At 64.4% G+C, this 20943-nt stretch overlaps 1 protein-coding gene across 2 annotated transcripts; it reads left to right on the top strand.

Annotated features, from left to right (window-relative positions):
• Positions 1 to 1245: 1245 nt before the first annotated feature.
• Positions 1246 to 19717, top strand: TSPAN32 (tetraspanin 32). Of its 2 annotated transcripts, XM_072970539.1 has the most exons (9): positions 1246 to 1347; positions 1971 to 2085; positions 2868 to 2965; positions 6393 to 6467; positions 12039 to 12140; positions 12728 to 12814; positions 14585 to 14668; positions 14969 to 15060; positions 15563 to 19717. In XM_072970539.1, exons 1-9 carry the CDS (start codon positions 1282 to 1284, stop codon positions 15759 to 15761), a joined length of 918 nt encoding a protein of 305 aa, XP_072826640.1. In that variant the 5' UTR covers positions 1246 to 1281; the 3' UTR covers positions 15762 to 19717. The 2 variants fall into 2 exon arrangements, with proteins under 2 accessions (XP_072826640.1, XP_072826639.1); XM_072970538.1 differs by lacking the exons at positions 1246 to 1347; positions 1971 to 2085; positions 2868 to 2965; ... (1 more) ...; positions 12039 to 12140; positions 12728 to 12814 and having other exon boundaries at positions 13740 to 14668.
• The last annotated feature ends 1226 nt before the right edge of the window (positions 19718 to 20943 follow it).

Here is a 20943-nt window from a genome sequence, read left to right as displayed (position 1 = left end):
CAAGAAGGCAGGCCCGGCCTTGGTCCAAAAGGGTTTCCCCGAACCCGGCCCGGAGGTGCCCGGGGCCGACGGCGTCTCGGGGAGGTGGAGGGCGCTGCTTTCCTCACCGAAGTGGCGCAGCGGTGAGCAGCTCAACTCGGGGGGAGGGAGGGCCGAGGTGGCCGGCCCCCTGCCCACGGCCCTGATGCCTCCAGGTCCAGAACTTTCTCTCTTGCTGGCCCCCTCAGGCCACGCCTGGCTCCACTGGCGCCACCTACAGGCCATGACGTGGAGGGTCCCCTCGTGCCCCTGCAGACCCAGGGCGGGGCTCCTGGGGGCCGAGGGGCACCTGGCGGGGCTGGGAGGGACGAGGGGTTCTGCCTACCCCCGGCCCGCTCTGGGCAGAGAGAGGAAGGAGGTGGCGGAGCTGCTGACCCGCCATCGACCCCGTGCTGCTGATTCCTAGAAACCAAGGTATCGCCACGACCACAGCTGTCTGGGGCACTCATCCTCCCCAGCTGAGGTCCAGGGACACCCCATGTTGTGAGACAGGAGGAGGAGGCCACCCCAGCGTGGGCGGTGAGTCTCGAAGGATGACAGCAGGGGCCCCAGCGGTCTGAACGGGCCCAGACCGGACCCAGATGGGTGGTCTCACCAGCGGTCCCTGCAGGCCCACGGGGGCACCCAGCGACCCTCCTGGACGGCGCAGCTCCACATCCCCTTGTTTGCAGCCCTGCCCCGTCCTCGGGCTCTCAGTCTTGTTTAAGGACAGATTCATGTTTTGACAAAGCCTCCCTCAGAGGCCCGACGTGGCGCGAGTGAGGCCCAGCCCTCCCGCGCCCTCCACACAGCTCTGCTCTAAGTCACTCATCTGTGCCGCTGAGGCGTCGAAAATCAAATTGCTCTTTCAAAAATTTTGTTGTTGCAGGACATTTCAAATGATGTTTCCTAAGACGATGTTTCAATAAGGATGTTCAGATTGGACCCAATCTCTGATTCCTCCAAGGATGATGGCCAAGCATCCCGCTGTCTCGGGCCAGGGCTGGGTGCGGCGGGGGGCAGGAGCTGGCCTCGCCATCCCCTTCCTGCCTGCCCTCCTTCCGGGCACCCACAGGCTCAGCTTCCCCGCCGTGTGCTGATAAACACACACGCTGGGACGTAGCCCCACTCTGGGGCGGGCAGCTGCGGTCGAGGCCCCCGCCCAGCTGGAAACCACAGTGGGAGGGGAGGGCCGGGGAGTGCAGCGGGGAGGGCAAAGGAGGGGAGAGGAGAGGAGGGGAGAGGAGACCAGAGGAGACCGCCATGGGGCCCTGGAGTCGAGTCAGGGTGGCCAAATGCCAGATGCTGGTCACCAGCTTCTTTCTCTTGGTAACAGGCAGGCTGGGTGGGAGGCGGGGGGGCGGTGTTACTGGACTCCCAGAATTGCGCCCACACACACACACCAGCCCCGCTTCCCCCGTGGACATGCACCCGGTGTCCTGCTGGCAGACTCCCGGGGGCTGAAGGACGCCCCGTGGGCAGGGTCTGTCCTGACGGTCGGCACAGGGCCTGGAGGAGGCCGGAGGGCCTTGGGGGACTGGGGAACTGGGGTCAGAGGGGGTGTCCCCGGGGGAGTGGGGCAGGGTTTCCTGCCCTGGAAGGTGCTCTCATAGGAATGGGGGGGGTGAGGGGGCTGCTAGGGGCTGGGGTGGGCCCATTCCTTGCTCTGCAAGTGGAATGATCCAAGGCTCTTTGGAGAAGCTAGACAGGGTGTGTGTGTGTGTGGGGGGGTGTCTGTGTGTGTGTGGGGGGGTGTCTGTGTGCGTGCTGGAGACGTCTACAGCTGAGGGTGTGGTGGGGTGTCTGGGGAAAAGGCCTCCCAAGACCACCCCCAGAAACACCCAGGAGCCCCACAGCTGACCTGTCTCACATGAGACCGGGAAGCTGGAGGGAGGCTGGTGGGGGCCAGGCCAGGTCCCGTCCTGCCCCCACACGCGGACCTGTCCCCCCAGCTGCTGGGCCTGGCTGTGGCCGCCATGGCTGCCCTCACCTACTTCGAGGCCCACTTTGCCGTCATCGGCCACGCGTCCTCAGGGAGGACCCCCTACGAGACCATACGCCGCTGGGGTAAGTGAGGTCCTGGGCCACCATAATCGGGGAGGGGGCTTTAGGTGCAAAAGGGGTTGGGGAGGAGCCCTGGGCTGGGGTACGGCCCCCCAAGTGGTGCTGAGCTGGGGCAGGGGTGGCGTCAGAGCAGGGGGCTGCCCTGGGGTCCCAACTGTTCTAGGCCTAGGGTCGGCACGGGTCTCCACCTCCCCCGGGAGCCGGGGGCAGCGAGGGTGCATCGGGGGGAACCTGGACCCCATCCTCTGTGGCCAGGAGGGGTGCTCACCTGGAGAGGGGCCTGCCCAGGATGAGGCCCTGAGCCTGGCTTGGCCTCAGAAAAGAGCAGAGGAGGCCAAGGAGGGGGGAGCCGAGGATCGTGGGGGGGGTGGGAGGTCCCCACCCCAGGCCTTCTTGTGCCTTGTAGACCTCATGCTTTTCCCTGAGCCCCGAACCCAGGACTCCCTGGAGCAGGAGGCCCAGGCCCAGGCCTGTACTGATAAGTTTACAGCCCCCGGGGATGTGGCTTCTAAGATAGTCCGAGTGTGGGGAGGGCCGGAAACAGAAGTGGGAGGGACAGGGCCCACCGGGGCCTCCTCCCCTCTCTCCCTCTAGGTCCTTCTGGGCGTTGGGAGGAGGAAGGGGTGGCTGGTAGGAGGCACGCCCCTGCTTGTCAGGGAAGGGCCCGTTCAGAGCTTCCAGACACTCAGCACCACCGAGTCGACCTGGGGCTGGAGTTCAGACCCAGGCTCTGTGCACAGGGGACCCCTGCCCTGGGCACACTGACCTTCCCCTCTCGCACCCAGCCTTCTCTGCAGGGATCAGCCTGGCCGGGCTCCTGACCCTGGCGGCCGTGCTGGGCACTGCAGCCACTGTGAGAGAGGCCCTGGGCCTTATGGCAGGGGTGAGTCCTCCATGTCCCCTACCCTCTGCCGCCGCCAGGATGGGATCTGGAACTGGTGGGCTGTGAGCCCCCCCCAGAGCCTGCCACCTCCCTCAATGTCTTGACAGAATCCGAGGCCTGAGGGATGTGGGCCAGGCAGGACCTCTCCGCCCCGGCCCTATCTCACGCATCATCCGTGGGGGCCTTAAAAGGCAGAGCTGGCCCTCCTAGGCCCGGAAGCCATTCCCAAAGGCCCAGGGAGTGTCTGGTTCTGGGACAGTGGAGGCTCTGGGAAAGGGGTTGGGTGAATTCCATCCCCTTTACGAAGAAGCCCAGGAGACAGAGAGGGACCCTCTGCAGGTCAGGACTGTGCAGGTGCCTGGGCTCCCCGTGAGCTGCTACCAGGGGTGGGTTCTCCCCGTCCCCAGAGGTCCCACAAGCCCCCAGCCTCGCCCCACACCAGTGGCTCTTTGTAGCCCCCATACCCACTCCACCATGTGGCCCCGTCTTGGTCCCCACTGGCATGGCTTGCTCCTCCACCTGCTGTCCCCGCCTCCCCAAGGCCCGCCGCCCTGCCCACTCTGGGCTCAAGCCCCGCTCCTATCACCTGAACTGGGGCCCCGGCTCCTGGCTGGGACTCTGGGCTCTCACATGCCCCCCCAGCCAGCACCTGATGCAGGCCCCCCCACCCCACCCAGAGCCCTTTCAGCTGGGACCAAGTCCGGCTTCCCTATAACTCTGCCGGTCCCTCTGCCTCCAGCCCTCTGCTCCTGCCAACCCCATCCCTGAGAGTGGTTCATGGGGCTCGTGACTCCTAGGAACTCATGCTGGGGGCTGTGCTTCCCTGTGGAGTGGGTGGCTCTGAGGCTGACAACCCTGGGCTCCTGAGGGCAGGAGTCCCCAGGGTGGCGGGGTTCTTGGTCCAGCCTGTGTCAGCAAATGTTTGTTGAATGACTTCTGGGTTGTAAACTTCTCCAAGGGCAGGGACTAAGTCACCTCCTGGAGTTGCAGTGCCGGGCCCTGGGTGTGCTCAGGGAGCAGAGGGGAGTCAGGCAGCACCAGCCCTAACCCGGAGCCCGCAGGAGTGTGGGCAGGGCAAGGCTATGTGAACGGGCACTTAGACTGGCCTGTGCAGTCTGGCTGCGGCCTGGAGCCCACGGGCCGGGTTGGGAGAGAGGGAGGCCCCAGTGGGAGCTGACCCGGGAGGTGGACTCTCCAGACTCAGGGCTGGAGGGCCAGGCCCAAGGGTCCAGGCGGGGCGGCTTTGAGAGGCCAGCACGCAGCTCCAGGGTCGGCCACCAGGGGGCGCCATAGTGCTGGGCTTAGGGCGCAGGCGGGAAGATGCCTCCGCCAAGGCCCCTGTTCCAAGGTTCCTGGCTCCATCACACCAGCTCCAGCCTGTTCTTGGCCCAGACGGTTCCCAGGGCCTCCCCAGCTACCCACCCCTCGACCGCTCAGCCTTGCACCCTGGTCTGGGGGCAGGGGTCAGTGGGCACCAGGGTCTGGGTTGTACGTCCTGCCGGTTTGTGGGTCAGACCCACGCTGGACGCCAGCTGCACCCCAGCTGCCCGCCCTCGGCCCCAGTCTGGACGCCCCGCGGGGGCTGGGGACCTCACTGCCATGCTGCCCCGGTGAGCGGCGGGCGTGTGTGCATCCTTGCGTGCATGCTTCTGGCGGGTCTGTGAGCACGTGCCAGGGAGCCCAGAGCCTTCCTGTCCTGGCGCTCCCGCCGCCCCCTCCTGCCCTTCTCCCCCATCCCTGGCCTCCTCCCAGACCAGCCTCACACACAGGAAATAAAAGGCGCACAGGCTGGGCGCGGAGCTGGAGCTGGCAGTGGCGCCCAGGAAGCCATTTTGATTTATTTGCATGTTCAGAGTCAGGAGAAAGGACAGCGGGGATCGGCCGGCTGCACCCAGCGCCCCTGCACTGTGGCGATCCCGGGAAGCCGGCCGGCCCTCCATTCCCCGGGACCCTCTGGACGGCGGGCGGGGCGGGAGGCAGGGAGTGATGCCCCCTCTCCTGAGGAATGAGACGATTCCTGGAAAATGCTGGTCCCCTGAGCTGGCTCCCGGCCTCCAGCCTGGGAGGCAGCGCTGAGCAATGGCTTCCAGATGGGGAAGGTGGCCTTTAGCCAGGCGGGAGGAGGACGGCGGCGAGGAGGGAGGGCGGGCGGAGGGAGGAGGCGGCATCAGGGCTGTCCTGAGACTGAGGCCTCGCGGACCCCTGGGCAGGCAGGAGGGAACACGGGGTGAAGGCCGGAAGGGCTGCCCCTGTGCCCGCACCAGGTTTTAGGGCTGGTGGGGTGGCCCACTGTTCCCTGGAGCCTGGTGGACCCCTCCAGGTGTGGACTGTCTCTCCAATCCAACCCAGCCTGGCCAGGGTTCATGTGTCTGTCTGTGTCTGGGTGTCCCTCTACATCGTTGGTCATCGACTCTCCTGGGGTGTCACTCTAGTGAGGCTCCTGGGTCAGGAGAGCCTGGCCACTGCCCTTTCTGGGCTGTGGACAGCCCTGGGACAGTGACACACCCGCTAAGCCGATCTCACACCGCCCGGGGCTGTGGGCCCTCACAAAGCCAGTGTGGCAGAGCGGCAGGGGGAGCTACACCCGCCTCCAGGCCCCGGGCGGTGTGGTCAGCGGGTAGAGTGACCAACTAGAGCTCCAGAGGAGTCCCAGCCCAAGACCTGAACCTGAGGGTCGCCAGCACACGGTGTTCAGCCTAGGGGTGGGGGCTGTCCCCAGGGCAGCACGCGGGCCAGGGTTCCTAGTCTGTGGTGACCCACAAAAGAGCACTGCGGCATGTTTACATCTTCGGGGGTGCATAATGTCCATTCACAAGAGAGAGACTGGCCACCAGAGCAAGGGAGCCCTCGGGGTGACAGGAGGGGACAGGGGCTGGCTGGGCCACGGGGACAGAGCAGGGAGGGGAGCTTCTCTGCCGCGAGTCACACCATCTAGGGATGTCCACCTGGCCACACTCTCCAGGCTGGAAACCCAGCTCCCAAATCCCCCTGGAGGCACATTTCAGAAAAGAAAACAAAGCCAGCTGCCCCTGCCCCAAAGGCCCGCACTGTCTGAGGGCGGCAGGCAGCCGCGGGCGCTTCTTCCTGCCCAGACCACCTGAATCGGGGATGTTTCTGTCCCCATGTGTGAGTCTCAGGTGCAGGGAAGGCTCTGCCTGGCCCTCCCGGGGTCAGCGCCCCTCCGGGCAGCAGCTGCGGAGGGCAGGGTCTCCATCATCCCGGGGACAGCCTGCCTCCCCGGGACAGAGGGTGTTGACAGGCCCTCAGGAGCCAAAACCAGCAATAGGAAAACGCCTGAAAAGGGGACCCCAGGTCTCTCCCTCGGGCAGTGGGGAGCCAGGCTCATGGGCCCAGCCCAGAGGGAGGCCGCCAGGCCACACCATGAACCACAGCACCGTTCACCTGCCCGCCTCCCTCCTCTGCCCAGGCCTTCCTGTGCTCTGCCCTGGTCTTCTGCGCCCTGGTGCAGGTGGCCTTCTGGAGGTTCCACAGCCCCACCCAGGTGAGCACCCCGCCTGGCCCCTGTCAGTCCTGAGTCCTGTCACCTGCCCATCACCAGGAGAGACAGGGTGGCGAGGGGGTAACCCTGTGGGGACACTGTCTGCCTGGTGGCGGGGCGGGAGCCCAGGGCGCCCGACCTATCCGGGGCTGGGAGCGGCGGCTTCTCGGGGAAGGAGAGGCAGGCATAGGTCTAGGACACCCCTGCTCACTAAGGCCTCCCTGGGCCCGGAAGGAGGCGCCTGGGCAGCTGGGGGAGGGGGACCCCCCAGCTAGCCTGAGGGACTGATGTGGGGGTTGGGTCCAGAAAATGCACTAAAGGGGCTGCCCTCACAATCGGGCGGGGCAGGAGAGGAGAGATGCCCGTATGGGGTGGGAGGGGCGGGGGCTGGAGGGCCGTGGATGGGTGTCTAGGCCTCACCCGCAGGACAACCGCAGTCCTTCAGCCCGGGACCTGCCCTGCCCAGGTGGGGGAGGGGGAGCCCCACTTCCGTCTTCACTGTGGGCTCTTCTCCAGGGACATTCGTGTTGGCGGAGGCCGTGCTCATGATGGGTGAGGTCTCCCCAGCCAGGGTGGGGGTCCTCTGTTTCTTCCTTCCTTCGTCCCTCCACCCCACCACCCTCCTTCGTCCCTCCATCCCCCCACCCCGTTCTCTGGGTGCTGCTGGTTCAGCAGGGCTCCAGGAGGCTCAGGGCTGGGAGTGAAGGAGGCCCCAGCTCTGGGACATGTGGCCCCGCCCCAGAGAGCAGGGCTGGAAGCCTGCAGGTCATGGGTCTCGGATGGGCGCTGACCCCGGGGAAGCCCTCCCAAGCAGCCTGGGCCTCCAGAAGCCCCGTCTGAACTGGGAGCCCTGAGACAGAGCTGAAAGCCTGCCTGGCTGTGGGGCTGGCCAAGTGCATGAACAGAGCTGACCCCTCCCAGACCAGGACTGGGGATCAGGGCAGAGGAAACTGTGCCCACGAGGCTCAGAGAGAGGGGCAGCAGCCTCTGACTGGCTCCTGTGTGGGGCCTGGGGCCTGGTGGGGGCCAGGAGGGTCCACAGTTGGCTGAGGAGGGGGCGCCGGCGGCCCCACTCAGTGGGTACCAGGGGAGGGCACAGAGCAAGGCTGGCCGACACCAGGCCCCCACCACTGCCCTGTGCCCATAGCTCCCAACAGGATCAGGCTTCTCTCCCCAGCGGAGCCATGAGCCTACAGGCAGCCCCTGGGCTGGTGGAGCGGCCGCAGGGGCACCACCAAGATGCAGGATGTGTTCCCAAAGGGACCTCTTGCCCCACGTCTGCTTCCCAGTGCTGGTCCCAGGCCTCAGGGCCACTGCTGCTCCCTGGCTGAGAGGCTGCAGCTGGCAGACGTGCCAAGGGGCAGGCCTCCCCCTGGTCCCCGGCAGTGGACAAGACTCACGCAGTAGAACTCGGGCCCCAGCCTACACCTGTGAGAGCCCTGCCCCAGGCGAGACCCCAAAGCAGCCCCCCATCCGGCCAGGCTTTCTGTGACCCTGAGCAGTCCTTTCTCCTCTCATTGTGCCTCAGTTTCCCCGTGCGCTTAGTAAGGTCCAGCCCAGGAAACCAAGGCCAGTCCAGACAGAGTGTTCTCAGTTTCTGGGCAAAACCCTGTGCGAGCAGCGGGGGACAAGCGATGACTTTCGCCTGTGTGTCAGGTGTCCCCGCAGCCCCAGCCCACTTGCTGCCCGGGCCCCGCAAGATGTTCATGCCAGATGCAGAGGCTCGCAGACAGCGGCCGGGCCCGGAGGCCGAGTTTGTGCTGTGTTCTTTTAGGTGTGTGATCGCCCTCCCTGGTCCTGTCTTTCCTCATCCACAGGAATGGCCTAATTTCTCCCGACCTTCCAGGGTGGTGGTCACCCCCTTGGTCTGCAGATGGAGGGGTGGGGGGAGTGTGAGGTCACCCTCCAGAGCCGGGGCAGGAGGTGTCCACCATCCAGGGCTCTTTGCCCTTCCCTGCCCAAAGGTCACCCCAAGCCATTCCCCACCACCCTGGCATCACGCGGGGTCACCCCACTGTGACCAGACTCTGCTCTTGGAGGGATCAGAGCCCTGGCATGGCGGCCTCAGCTCTTGGAGGGGCTGGCCAGCGGCCTTGACCAGGGAGACCAGGGCAAGACTGGGGTTTCAGCCTCACATTTACCTCCACCAAGGAGCGATCTGGCCCATACGAGGCCTGGGTCACCACGCGGGTGGTCCCGGCCAAGACAGCTGCCAGGGCACCCCGGGGCCCCATGAGGTTCTCCCGGGGGCGGCTGCAGCCCACCGTCTGTTCTCTGACACCGTGTGTTTAGCGCTCTGAGCCCAGGATTTCCCGTTCTGCAGGGGAGGGGCCTTGTGTGCTGGGGCCACAGGCCACAATCCGGCTGGGATTCCCGCTCCAGGAAGGGGAGGGAGTGAAAAGCCAGACGGCTCCCAGCTGGGCCGCTTCTCTGTCCCACCCCCGCCACCGTCCCCCACAAGAATCCTCCGGTCTGGTCTGCGCTCCAGCTCACCTCAGGGGCCAGCTCTCGGGCCTGACCCCGGTGGGGGCTGGGGCTTCCTCCCAGGCCTTCAGTCCATGAGTGTGTCCAGGCCCATGTGAGCACAGAGGTGGCCCTGTGAGGGTGCTCTGGCTTCAAAGTCTAGGGTCGAAGTCTTGGGGGATCACTTAAGCTTCTTGGGCCTCAGTTTCCTTGTCTGTAAAAGGGGCGTGAGGCCCCGCTGAGCGGGCTGCTGAGTGGCAGGAGTGAGCCTGGGCAGGCCAGGGGCTCAGTGAGACCTGTCTGCACCCTCGAGCCCAAGTCTGTCCTCCATCACCAGGGCCACTGCAGAGCTGGGCACCTGCCAGGGCACCAGGCAGCAAGGGCCGGCCAAGCCTCCCATCCGGTGCCGCCCGACCCGAGAACCTCGGCCGCTGCCTTGGCCTCAGGGCCAACCCTTGCCAAACAGATCCCAGCCTTGGCTCCTTCCTTCCACAAGGTCCAGCTGGAGGCCCAGGGAGCAGAGAAGGACAAGGGGCCCAGCTGTTTGCTCCAGGGGGCCTGGAGCCTGAGCCCAGCCAGGCCTGTCCCCCCTCATTTCCCCCAGCGACCCCCTAAGATATCCTAAAACACAGGGGCAGGATGGCATGTCTAGGGCAACCCTACAGGTGGGGAACGTGAGGACAGAGGACGGGCCAGCCGCGTCTTCCGGTGGCCCAGAAGCCAGGCCACAGACCCTGGTGGGTGAGGGGTGCCTTCCCCGCTGCCCCCGATGCTCACTGCACCCGGAGCTCATTCCCTCGGGCCCTGGTAGGCGCTGTGAAGCTGGCAAGGGCTGGCGTTGCGGGGCCTGGGCGGCCGTGCTATGAATTATTATGAGGGCTATTAATTATGCTCCCGCTGGAGTCTGAGAGCCACTCTGCCGCAGTGTCCCTGTCCCCAGACAGGCCTGCCGGGGCAATGAATTGCCTGGCTCCACTTAAAAATTCATGCACGGATTAAGTACAGCAGAGCAAAGAGGAGCCTTGAAAGGCTGCCTGTCCTCACAGCTCCCGGTCTGGGCCCCGCCCCTTGAGGCCACGCCCCTCCCCACGGTCCAGCAGCCCTCTGGCAAGTGAGCCCACCCTACCCCCTCCCCCGGCTGTGCAGACCACCTGCATGCAGCTCCCGCCGGCCACCCCTGGAGCTGTCCCCACCCAGGGAGGTTGAGCCTACAGTAGGAGGGCGGGTGGCAAATGGAGGGCTGGGAGGGGTCCAGTCTGGTCTTGCAGGGACACCCCAGGCACCTGGCTCCCATTAAGCAGCCCAGAAACCCCCATCCGAAGGGGGCACCCCCTGGAGCTCTGGAAGACGAGGCTTAAAGATCAGGACACCCTGGCAGGGAGCATCCAGCTATCAGGGCCCCATAGACTCTGGGACCACCCAACTCACCCCATTTTCTCCTGGAGAAACACGGGCCCTGGAACCTCCACCCGGACCCACAGGCCTCAGGACAGTCAGCCTGGCCCCCACTGCCAGGCCCGGGGGCCTTGGGCAGGCGCCGTGGCTTTGCCCAGCCTGCTGCTTTACCTGAAGGAGAAGCTGGTGGTCCCTGCTTCTGGGGTTGTGGGGGAGACGCGCAGCTCAGCCACCAGCAGTCTCCCTCCTGCCAGTATTACAGCAACGACACCCCGCCTCAGAAGCGCCGGGTCTCCCCGAGCCCTGGTGGGGGCGCTGGGACCCCAGGGTGGTTGGAGCTGGCCTCCTTGTCACGGCCTCCTCCCCCACTGGCCCCAGGCCGGCCCCACGAGACCCCCAGTCCTCACCGGGACCTCCTCCCACGAGGACACAGCAGCCTGGCAGGTCTCCACCCTCATTCCACTGGAGGAAACCGTGGCTGAGAGAGAGGGCCCCTGGCCAGGCCTCCTGCAGGGGTGGCCAGCCTGGCGCCTGGCCCCCAGCCCAGGACGCTGCCCACCTCTCAAAGAGCAGGGGACAAACCGGCTGGCCGAGTCTGGGATGACTCTCGGAACGAGGTCTCAGCTGGGAGGGTTAATCAGCCCTGGGAGAGTTGCTGGGTTCCTAGCTGGGCACCGGGGCTTCGGACGACAATGCCTGCCTGCCTGCCCCAAGTCCTCTGGGCTGGGGGTGGGGAAGCCACCCTTCCTTTCTGGAGGTCGGGAGTGAGTAGGAGAGCCGGCAAAGGTCCTCTGCTCGCCCTCAGGCCTTTGGGGCACTCCTGAGCACCTGTCAGCTTGTCCCAGCAGTCAGCCTGGCGTGGAACTGGGAAAGGAAGGGAGGGAGGGCTCAGGGTCTCTGAGGTGGGAAAGGAGGCATCAGAGGGCAGGGGAGGTCAAAGAGGCCCTGCCAGGAAGACCAGAGACCCCAGAGCAGTCATGGAAGCCTTCCTGAAGGAGGCAAGATTCCAGTTTGTCTCTGAAGAAATAACTTGGCAAGGGAAAGGCATTTCCGTTTGGGGGGACAGCATGAGGAAAGGCACAGAAAGGGATGCCTAGGCGGGCAGAGGCAATGAGGTCTGGGTGATGGGGCGTAGAGTGAAGGCAGAGCCGGCCAGGCCCCTGTTGCTACCCTCCCCTCTCCAAGGGGCCTCGTCTGCCCAGAGCTGGCCCTGAGTGCCCACAGCCAGCTCTGGGCAGACCTGCATTGCCTGGAACCGAGCTGCCTGGGCTTTCGAGAATGCAGTGGATGGTTCTGGGTAGAGGCCTAGAGCATCACTGGGGGCTGAGCTCCTGGCATGAGGCCTCCCCTGGCCTTCCCCCACTAGGCCCATCGTTGGCTTTTCCTGCCCCACTGCCCATCTCCAGATCAGCAGAAGCAGGAGGGCACCGGCCAGGCCCTCCTTGTGCTGTGAGACCAGAGCTGGGGGCGGGCAGTGGAGCCCCTGCCCCTGGTCGATCCTGCAGGACCCCTCGGGAGCAAGAGTGGCATTAACAGCCATTCCTGGGGAGAGATCCCCACAACTGAAACATGGGGAACCGCTGTGAGCAGCTGCCCAGGGGACACAGTCCCTGCTCTCGGGGGGGCCCGGCAGAAGGAGAAGGGGGCCTTCGGGCGGCTTCCGGAGGTGGGGGGATTCAGCAGTGCAGCGGCCTTCCCGTGATGCTCGCGGTACAGGTGGAGGATGCCGTGCTGGACACCTACGACCTGGTGTATGACCAGGCGGTGAAGGGCTCGGATGGCATCTGGCGGCAGGAGCTGGTGGCCATCCAGGACACGGTGAGCATGGTGGGGGCCGCCCCCTCCCTGGGCAGCTCTGGGCAGGTCGGCTACCCCTGGTAGACTGTGACGCAGAAAATGTGCACAGGGGAGACCCCAGAATCAGCCGGCTGGGGGCCAGGTGCTGAGCAGGAGGGCCCAGGACACCGGTCACCAGTGCCCCGGGGTTGGGGGAACAGCGGGCTCCTGTCCCCCCTCTGCCTTGGACAGGATCGGCTACGGAATCTGCAGGGCCCAGAGTACAGGGAAAGACCCCTGTCCAAAACTGATGAAGAGTTTCTGGATAGTGATGGCACAGCACTGACAGGTCCCCATGACTGCCGGCGCTGGCCCTGGCAAGGGGGGCGCTGGCCCTGGCAGGGGGGCCGCCAGCCAGGCAGGCCGTCCGCGCAACAGGGAGGGGCTGGGCTGCCCAGGGCCCCCCACAGAGCCAGCAGCATCCCCCTGGGCCACAGTCCTGGCCTCCCCGGGGCCCCGGCTCTGCTGGACCTGCCCAGTCATTCGGCCTCTTTGCGCCTCAGTTTCCCCGCCTGCCTGGCAGGGACCCCAGGGCCCTGAGCGCAGCTGCCCCTGGTCTGCCTTTGCAGTTTCTGTGCTGTGGCAAGGGCTCTCCCTACGGCCTCCCGGGGAGCTCAGAAGCTGACCTGTGTCGGGGAGAGGCGGCTGCAAGACAGGTGAGGGGGCCGGGCCAGCCAAGACCCTCGGGGGCTCAGCCCCAGGCCAGGGCGCCTCCCGCCCCGTGGCCTCCCCCAGACCACAGGGGCTGCCCACGGCAGGCAGACGCAGGGAAGGCTGCAGTGACCGAGGCTGGGCTGGGAGGACTTGACCCCTCCTCCAGGCTGGGTGGGGCCAGGCTCCAGTCACTCCTCACTCCTTCACAGAGCTCCCAGCTTGGGGGCTCTCCAAGGCCAGGGCAGGGCAGGGCACCTGAGATGCTACCGTCAGAGGCCTCTAGGAGGGCAGGGGGCCAGTGGCAGACAAGCGGGGTGAGCAGTGCTGAGGGCCCAGAGCAGTGGTGGTCAACTCTGCCTGGGTGGCGGGGCCGACATCCGGGGGTCCCCGCAGAGCCAGGAGGGCATTCCAGGGAGGGTCAGCCCGGGGGTCGGGGCTTCCACGATGGAGCAGCAGAGGCAGGGAGGCCACCTTCCCTCCTGCCGCCCACCCCCGCCGCTCCCCCGCCGCCCCAGCTCCCCTCCCCCGCTGTCCAGGAAGTAAACTCACCCCAATCTCTAGCCAGGCTCTTGGCCCCCCTCCAAGAAACAGACAGGAGGATGAATATGGCTCGGGGCCCAGCCAGGGATGGAGCCAACACAGCGCCACCGGGCCCTCGTGCTGGGAGGGGCGAGGGTGACGGAAGGGCCAGTGTGCAGGGAAGGGGGTGGGTCAGGAGGCCTAGCCATGCCACCCAGGGAGACGCCGCAGGACCCCGTCTGCAAAGTGGGCTGAGGGCCGGCTTCCTGTGCCTTCTAGAATGGCGGGGGCCATGGGGCCAACTGGAAAGGCCTTGTGGGTGGGGACACTGGGACCAGCACAGAGGGTGGACAGGCCGCCCTGGGGGAGGGGCGGGGGGGAGGGGTGCATCCTGGGTGGTGGTCTGACCCCGAGCTGCCTTCCAAGAAGTGCGACCGCACGGGGGGGGGGTCAGGACTGGTTAGGGTTCTTTTTCCCACAGGGCGCCCAGGCTAGGTCCTGGGAGCCAGAGGGCCCAACCTCCAGGGCAGCTGGGGCTGGTCCCCATCCCAGGGTTCCAGCCAGGGCCAGAGGTCCAAGCAGAAGCAGGGAGGTCGCAGGGAGGCCCAGACTCTGTCAAGTGAATTCATGGACAGATGGACGGGCAGACAGGCACCCAGCCGGCCTCCTCTCCCTCCCCGTCTTGGCCTTCAGAACCGAACCCTGCGTGTCCCACACTAGCCTTCCCTGCCCCTGCCTGTCTCCAGCTGCCACGTCCCTCCCCTAAAGCCAAACGCCACCATCTAAAGTGGTTCAGAGACGGGACCACCACCTCCCTTTTCCTTGGAGACAGAGGCCCCGGGGCTGCCGGGCTAGGTGCTAGGAGTGGAGGATGGAGCCGGGACAGCCCGGGCACCCCACAGCCCTCCACCAGCCGCTCCTCTGCCCTCCCCGTCAGCCAGCACCCTCTCCTCAGCCAGCCACGCAGACCTGGCCGGGGAGCCGGGCACACTGCCCCACACGGGCAGGTCGGGGGACACCCCGAGGAGGGCGCCGGCTGGGCCCCTGGGAGCTGCCAGGGGTCCCCCTGCTCTTTTCGCTTGTTTCCGGTGCCTGACCCAGCGCTCGGGGCGGCTGTCCCGGGGCGTGCCGACCCCGGATTCCCTTCCCCTAGCGCTCTTCCCGGGTGGGCTGTGCAGCCCCACGCGTCGGGGCGGCACCCTGCCCTGGGCAGGGAGGAGTGGGCGGGCCCACACGCACTGCTCTCTGCCCAGGACTGCCTGCGGGCCATCGTGAGCTCCCTGGGGACCCTCGGGGTCGTCGTGTCCACCCTGATCAGCCTCGGTCTTGTCTCCACGGTACCCTCTTGGCCCCTCCCTGCCCCTCCCCCCGCCACCCCCACGGCCCCCCCTAGATGGAAGAGCAGGGCTGGGAAGCTCCAGGCTGGGTCTGGGGTCCTGGGGACCAGCAGGGCTCGCCCTGCACAGAAAGCAGGGAGGGGCAGGCCACTGATCCAGGGAGGGGCCTGGGGGTGCCAGGGCCCCCCTCGCTCCCTCCCCCACACAGCTGGGAACCCTGCCCAGCCCAGCGACTTCCTGGGGAGGCATGGAGACCCCTCCCTGGAGCCGCCTGTGCAGGGGCCCCACCGCCTCCCCCAGGCGTCCGCCATGCTGCTCAGCGCCTTCCTCTGGTTCGCCATCCACTCGGGCTGCAACTTGGACCGCAGAGGCAAATACACCCTCGGCCTGCGGTAGGCCCGCCCGCCCCACACCCCCTCCCCGAGGGGTCCTGCAGCTCCCCGTTCCTATGCCCGAGACCTCTGCCTCTGCCTCTGCCCCGCGGGGGGGCCCCAGGACCAGGCCGAGGCCAGGACTCTAGAGGAGGGGTTCCAGGGTGGCTGGGCACACTGAGGGGTCCCCATGCACTTCACCCTGCGGCCCTCAAACCTGCCAAGACCCGGCCCCACAGGTGCCGTCTCCACCAACAATGAGAGAGGTGCTTCTGGGCTCCCAGGCCAGCCCCCAGCCAGGACCTCTGATCCGGGGAGCCCCAGGGAAACCCAGGGCTCCCCTGCCCAGGGAGCAGGGAGGACCCGGCCCCAGTGGCCCGGCGGCCCCTCTGTCCCTTCCTGCCATCTGCTCCATTCCCTGAACCACTCGCTCTGCCCGGCCATCTGGGCAGCCTCCCTGCCCGGGCATCCTGCCTGCCCTGCTGCATCCTCAGACGGCCTCACAGTCCCCCTGCATCCACAGGGCCCGTGGCTGCCGGCCCCAGGAGCCCAGATTCTCCGGACGCTACCAGCAGAGGCCTGCAGCTCACCACCCATCTAAAGCGGATGCTCTCAGGGACCACCTGGGTCCCAGCAGACAGTCGGGGGGCCCTCGGCTGCTTCAGGACACCCCCCTACCCGCCCACAGAGGCAGAGACGCCCCGGCCTCGTCCCGCCTGTGAGCCTCAGCAGGAGAGGATGCGCTGTCTTCCTCCACATCGTGGTGGGAGGGGGAGGGCAGGGACCCGGCCAGATGTGAGGGACCAGGGATCCCTCACAGACTCCAGGAACAGGCTGGGCAGGAAGCAGGGGGCAGGCTGAGCTGGGCTCTCCGCCTTGAGTCTCACAAGGTCAAACCCAGGGTGGGTCGGGCTGGATGACCCTTCTCTGCGCAGCTGTGGCACCGAGGCCCCCCCTTTGCCGGCTGTCAGGGGGCCGCCCTGCTCCCCGAGACCGTCCCCCTCCTTCTCACGTGCCTCCATCCTCAAGTCAGCGTGGCAAGCCGGCCGCTGCGAGACTTCCTCTGACACCCCTGTCCAGCGGCCGGAGAGCTCTCGCTGCTTTCAAAGGCTCCGGTGGCTGCATGAAGGCCACCGGGTCACCTCCCTGTCATAAGGAGAAATCACATTTTCTGTGATGCTGTGTTCACAGATCCCAGGGATTTAGTCAGGGCACTGGGGTGGGGGACGCATTTGAGAAATTCTGCCACAGCCTCTCCCACCCAACCTCCAACCACCTGCCTGGTGAGTTCTCTCTTAACCAACTGTCCCATGGTTTGCATCCTCTGCTCAAAACCCAAAGTCCTGAGTGGAACACCCAATGGCCCAGCCTAGGCCAAGGCCCCAGCACGGCTGACAGAGGAAGAGGGAACGTGGGGCCCTTTGACCTTCCAGAGCAGGAGCTCAGCCCTGCCCCGGCCAGCACCACACAAAGCCAGCCCCTTCACCCTAGAAGCAGCCTCCTGGGGCAGGCGGGGAAGGGGGACAGAGTGACAGACGCCCACTGCACCCCACCCCTTGTGTTTCCAGTCACACGCACTCCCCTCCCACACTTGCACTTCCAAAACCAAGGCGGCTCCCGCACAACATCGAGCAGCAGCTGCCCCACATCCGGAGTTTCACAGGCCTCGCCCCGGAGGGAGGAGCCCCAAGTCTCCTGGTTCTGCGCTGGGTGGCCATCCGGCCCCGGGGGTGTGCGCCCCTCTCCTGGGCCCGTTCTCAACTTACTGAATAAACTTTGCAGAAGCACCAGCTCTACACCCTGGGTGCAAGGGCTGCTCCTTCCCCGAAGGGCCGGCAGGCTCCCCGGCTCCACCCCTCCCCCGTTCCAAGTTCTCTTGCTGGTCTGAGTGCATCTCCTGCTGGGTGAACCCAGCCCTCGCTTCAGAGGAAGGCCTTTGTCCAGTGGCCGCCCCCTGCCACCAACTTTCATTACCAGGTGCGCAGAAAGAGGAGAGACCAAGGGGACGCTGCAGCGCACCCACACTGGGTAGCAGCGCCTCGTTTTCTCTTGATAGGGTCACCTGGCCGTCACCACGGACAGCCCCTCTGTGGTCTCTTAGCTCAGGGGCGGAGGAGCCCCAGGTGAGCCAGGTGGGAGCCCCAGTTCCAACTCAAAGACACTGGTTTCTTTCAGTGCGTTCCTTTGCTGGTGACTAAAACCTCTACACCAGAAGAGTGGAGGCCACCAGGGCCCAGAGGCAGACTTTTGGGATTGGCTCGTTCATTCTAATCACAAGAGGTGTCCCCCACCCCCGTGTCCTGCTCTGGGGAAATGGTGCCGTGGACGAGCACGTCCTGCAGGACACAGCGCAGGGTCGCGGGGCTGTCCCGTGGCCATGGCCCTAGATGATGCCCGAGGCCAGCCCGCCACCCACAGCGTCACTGCTTTGGAGGAGCAGGGTAAACGGCAGCCGTCGGGAAGCCCACAGGCATCCCCGATTGCCCGTTCCTTCGGCTGTAAAGTCAGTTCCTTGGCCAGAAGCGATGGTGCCTGGGGGACCCAGACGTAAAGAAGGCTTTAAGTAAGTAAACGGGGCACGTGCGGGCGCAGGCGGGGAGCAAAGCCCAACCCAGTGAGGGCCAAGTTCCGTGGGAACAGCCACCCCCCTCCCCCGTGAAGGGGGACCCTGGTGCTTGCTGTCCGGTCCACGTGGCGGGGCGCCCAGGCTGGACAGGACTTCTGGGGGCAGCTGGGAGGCTGGTTCCACGTGAGATTAGCACCTGAAGGGGTGGGCTCAGGAGAGCAGATGGCCCTCCCCCTAGTGGGTGGGCACCGTCCAGTCCACCCAGGGCCCGAGGGGAACGCAAGGCGGAGGGAGGGAGGACGTGCCCTTTCCTGCCCCACCCACCTCATGCTCTCCTGTACCCAGACCAGGGTTATACCATCCACTCCCCGGGGGCTCAGGCCTCCAGACTCAGCCTGAGGGACATCACCACACTGGCCTGCCTGGGGCTCTGCTTTGCAGATGGCAGGTCATTCCCAGCCTCCATCACCATGTGCACCAATTCCTCATAACACATCTTCTATAGAGAGATGGGTAGGCAGATAAACAGATGATAATGGGTGGATGGATGGATGGATGGGCGGATACAGAGACAGGTATCTCCCTGGTTCTGTTTCTCTGGAGCATCCTGGCCAATACAGGGCTCAAAGTTAGTGAACCTGCTGGCAGGTGTCCTGTGAAGATGCCAGGTTGCAGTGCAGAATTGGACGCTGCTGCGACAAATCGGGCATCTGGCTGTAGGGGTGTCCAGGTGAAACTCGGTGGCTGGACCCATGGGAGGCTTCCTTTATGTCCTCTGTCAGCTTTGCACAAGGCCACTGGGCGGCATGAGGGTGGCTGGGAAGAGACTGCCTGCCTGCCACGGGGGTGCAAGAACCTTACAAGGATCCAGACACCCCACCTCACTGGGCAATGGGGAGCTGCCAGGCCTGCCCAGCTACGGGACCCAGTGGACAAATGACACTGACTTCAGGACGGGCAGTTCAGGTCACCCTCTCCCTGGGCCCAGAGGGGAGCCAAATGCTGAGTCACAACAGGAGGTGAGGTCCTTGCAAAGAGTGTGACGGTGCCCCTCGCAGGACTGGCTCTGGCACTCTCCATCGCAGCTTTGTAGCCACCACTGGGGCCGTGGGGTCTCTGGGTCACAAGGACCGAGCCATGTGGCCACTAGGGCACCTCTGCTGGCTCTGCACCTCGCACAAAGCCAGCCACCCAACACGCTACCTGGATGCAGGTAGGGGCAGAAGGGCAGATGCCCAAACTCTGGAAGCGCTGTGCACAGGTGACCAAGGCCCGGAGGGGACACACCTGTGTTCACTGGACCCAGAGAGGACTTCCGTTTTCACAGGATTTACTTCTCACTCTGCGACGGTGATTTTCACCCAAGTGACCTGCCACTTCCTCCTCCAAGTTCCATCAGCACATGTCTAGGGGGTGGGGTGGCATCGGGTAGACGAGTGGTCAAGACCACACTCCTGACCTTCCAAGTGAAAGCAAATGGCCTCTCGGGACAGACCCAAAAATGCAAAAACCAAAGCAGGCATTCACTGGCTGAGCAGCCGCGGGCCCCGTGCGCTGCCTGCCTCCACGTGCTCCGACTAGGAGCACCTGGCACTACGGCTGTGCTTATGCCACCACCGGATTGCAAGATCCACCCGCCCCACGGAGCGAGGCTCACAGCCTGACAACCTGATGCAGCACTGCACCCAGAGGCGGGATCTCCGCGTCCCTGCGTGTACATTTGCCCACTCGGGGCATCGCCCAGCTGTCCGCCGAGCATTCGTAACAGTTCCAGGGCTCACAGCAGCGCACACGTGTTCTGGCGGTTACCTCCCCTTGCCCACTGATTTAGAACTTCTATAGGTGTTCCAAGGTGTCACACTATGGCTCGAATTTCTACTTTCCTTCTTATTACCCAGGTTTTCATGTTTATTGGCCATTTCTGTATCTTAATCTGTGAAATGCCTGTTCATGCATCTTGCCCGTTTTGGGGATTGGATCTCGTGTCTCTTTCTTCTGATTTGTGGGGAATTTTTTATGTACTACTGGGTACCGTTCATCTGTTGCACATCTGTATTGAAAACATTGTTGTGTGTTTGTGAATTGACTTTCACCTTCTTTATAGTGACTTCTGGTGAACAAATGTTCTTTCTTTTTTCACCTTGTGGTGGAAACTTGAATACAGAAAAGAAGTACAAAGAATAACACAATGTGGAGGGAGGGTGGGGCTCAGTGATGGAGCATGTGCTTAGCATGCACAAGGTCCTGGGTTCAATCCCCAGGACCTCCATAAAAAACAAATATGTAAACAAATAAATGAATAAGCTTAATTACCCCCCCAAAGGAAAAAGAAAGAATAACATGATGAACACACATGTGTCCACCATGATGGCTAACTTTATGTGTCACCTTGGCCAGCCCTTAGTGCCCTGCTGTTTGGTGAAACCCCAGTTGAGATGTTGTGGTGAAGGTATTTTTTAGAGGAAATTAGCACTTAAGTCAGTAGACTTTGTGGTAAAGCAGGTCACCCTCCATCATGTGGGTGGGCCTCAGCCAATCAGTCGAAGGCCTCACACACAAAGACTGAGTTTTCCCAGAAAAGGAGGAATTCAAACTCAAGACTGCAACATAGGGCACCTGTCTGGGTTCCCTGCCTGCCAGCCTGCTCACAGAGCCCAGATATGCTCCCCCTACAGCTGCACAAGCAGTTCCTTACAAGAGCTACCTCACTCTCTCTGCACGTACACATGCCTACATTCAGACACACACATACTGCACACTGACTTTAAGATGTGTGTATGTGTACGTTTCTTCAAGTAACTTACGTACATTTTGCCACTTCCACCAGAAACAGATAAGCCATTCAGCGAGTTCAGCATTCACCTCCCAAAATGGAAGCTACTCCCCAGGGAAACCGCAGTCCCGTTTATCCCCTGTCGCTAAGGTAACAGTCATTCCCTCATAGCACTGAACACATCACCCACATTCAATTTCCATCCTGTCCCCCACGAGCTCTCATTGCTGGTTTGCTCAGGCCGACAGTCAGTCAAGCCCCCGGCTTTGGCTGTGTCTCTTCAAGTCTTTCCTAATTTACAGCAGTTTCCTGCCCCCCTCCAGCACTTTCTTCCAGCCACTAACGCCCATCAGGAGCCAGCGTCAGGTGCCCAAAGGTCCCGGATTCTGGAGGTGACTTCCTCGTGGTGCCATTTTACATGCTCCTCTCTCCCCTGCTTTTCTGGTAACTGGAGGTCACATGGGAGCTCAGGCTCTTTGGCAGAAACCCTCCATGGGCGAGGCGCAGTGGTCCCCGCTGCCCACAGCCAGGGAACACTGCACCTGCCTGTCCCACATTGGTGAGG

Source organism: Vicugna pacos, chromosome 10, assembly GCF_048564905.1.
Source record: "Vicugna pacos chromosome 10, VicPac4, whole genome shotgun sequence".
NCBI classification, from domain to species: Eukaryota; Metazoa; Chordata; class Mammalia; order Artiodactyla; family Camelidae; genus Vicugna; species Vicugna pacos.
Note: the sequence above shows the minus strand (reverse complement) of the source record. Positions and strands in the feature narration are given on the sequence as shown.

Excerpts from the sequence above, each read along its gene's own strand:
- TSPAN32 (XM_072970538.1), top strand. The coding sequence starts at position 13,967 with ATGGACGGGCAGACAGGCACCCAGCCGGCCTCCTCTCCCTCCCCGTCT. Across the intron at positions 14,669-14,968 it reads GCCTCGGTCTTGTCTCCACG|GCGTCCGCCATGCTGCTCAG; the intron begins GTACCCTCTTGG and ends CGCCTCCCCCAG. Across the intron at positions 15,061-15,562 it reads AAATACACCCTCGGCCTGCG|GGCCCGTGGCTGCCGGCCCC; the intron begins GTAGGCCCGCCC and ends CTGCATCCACAG.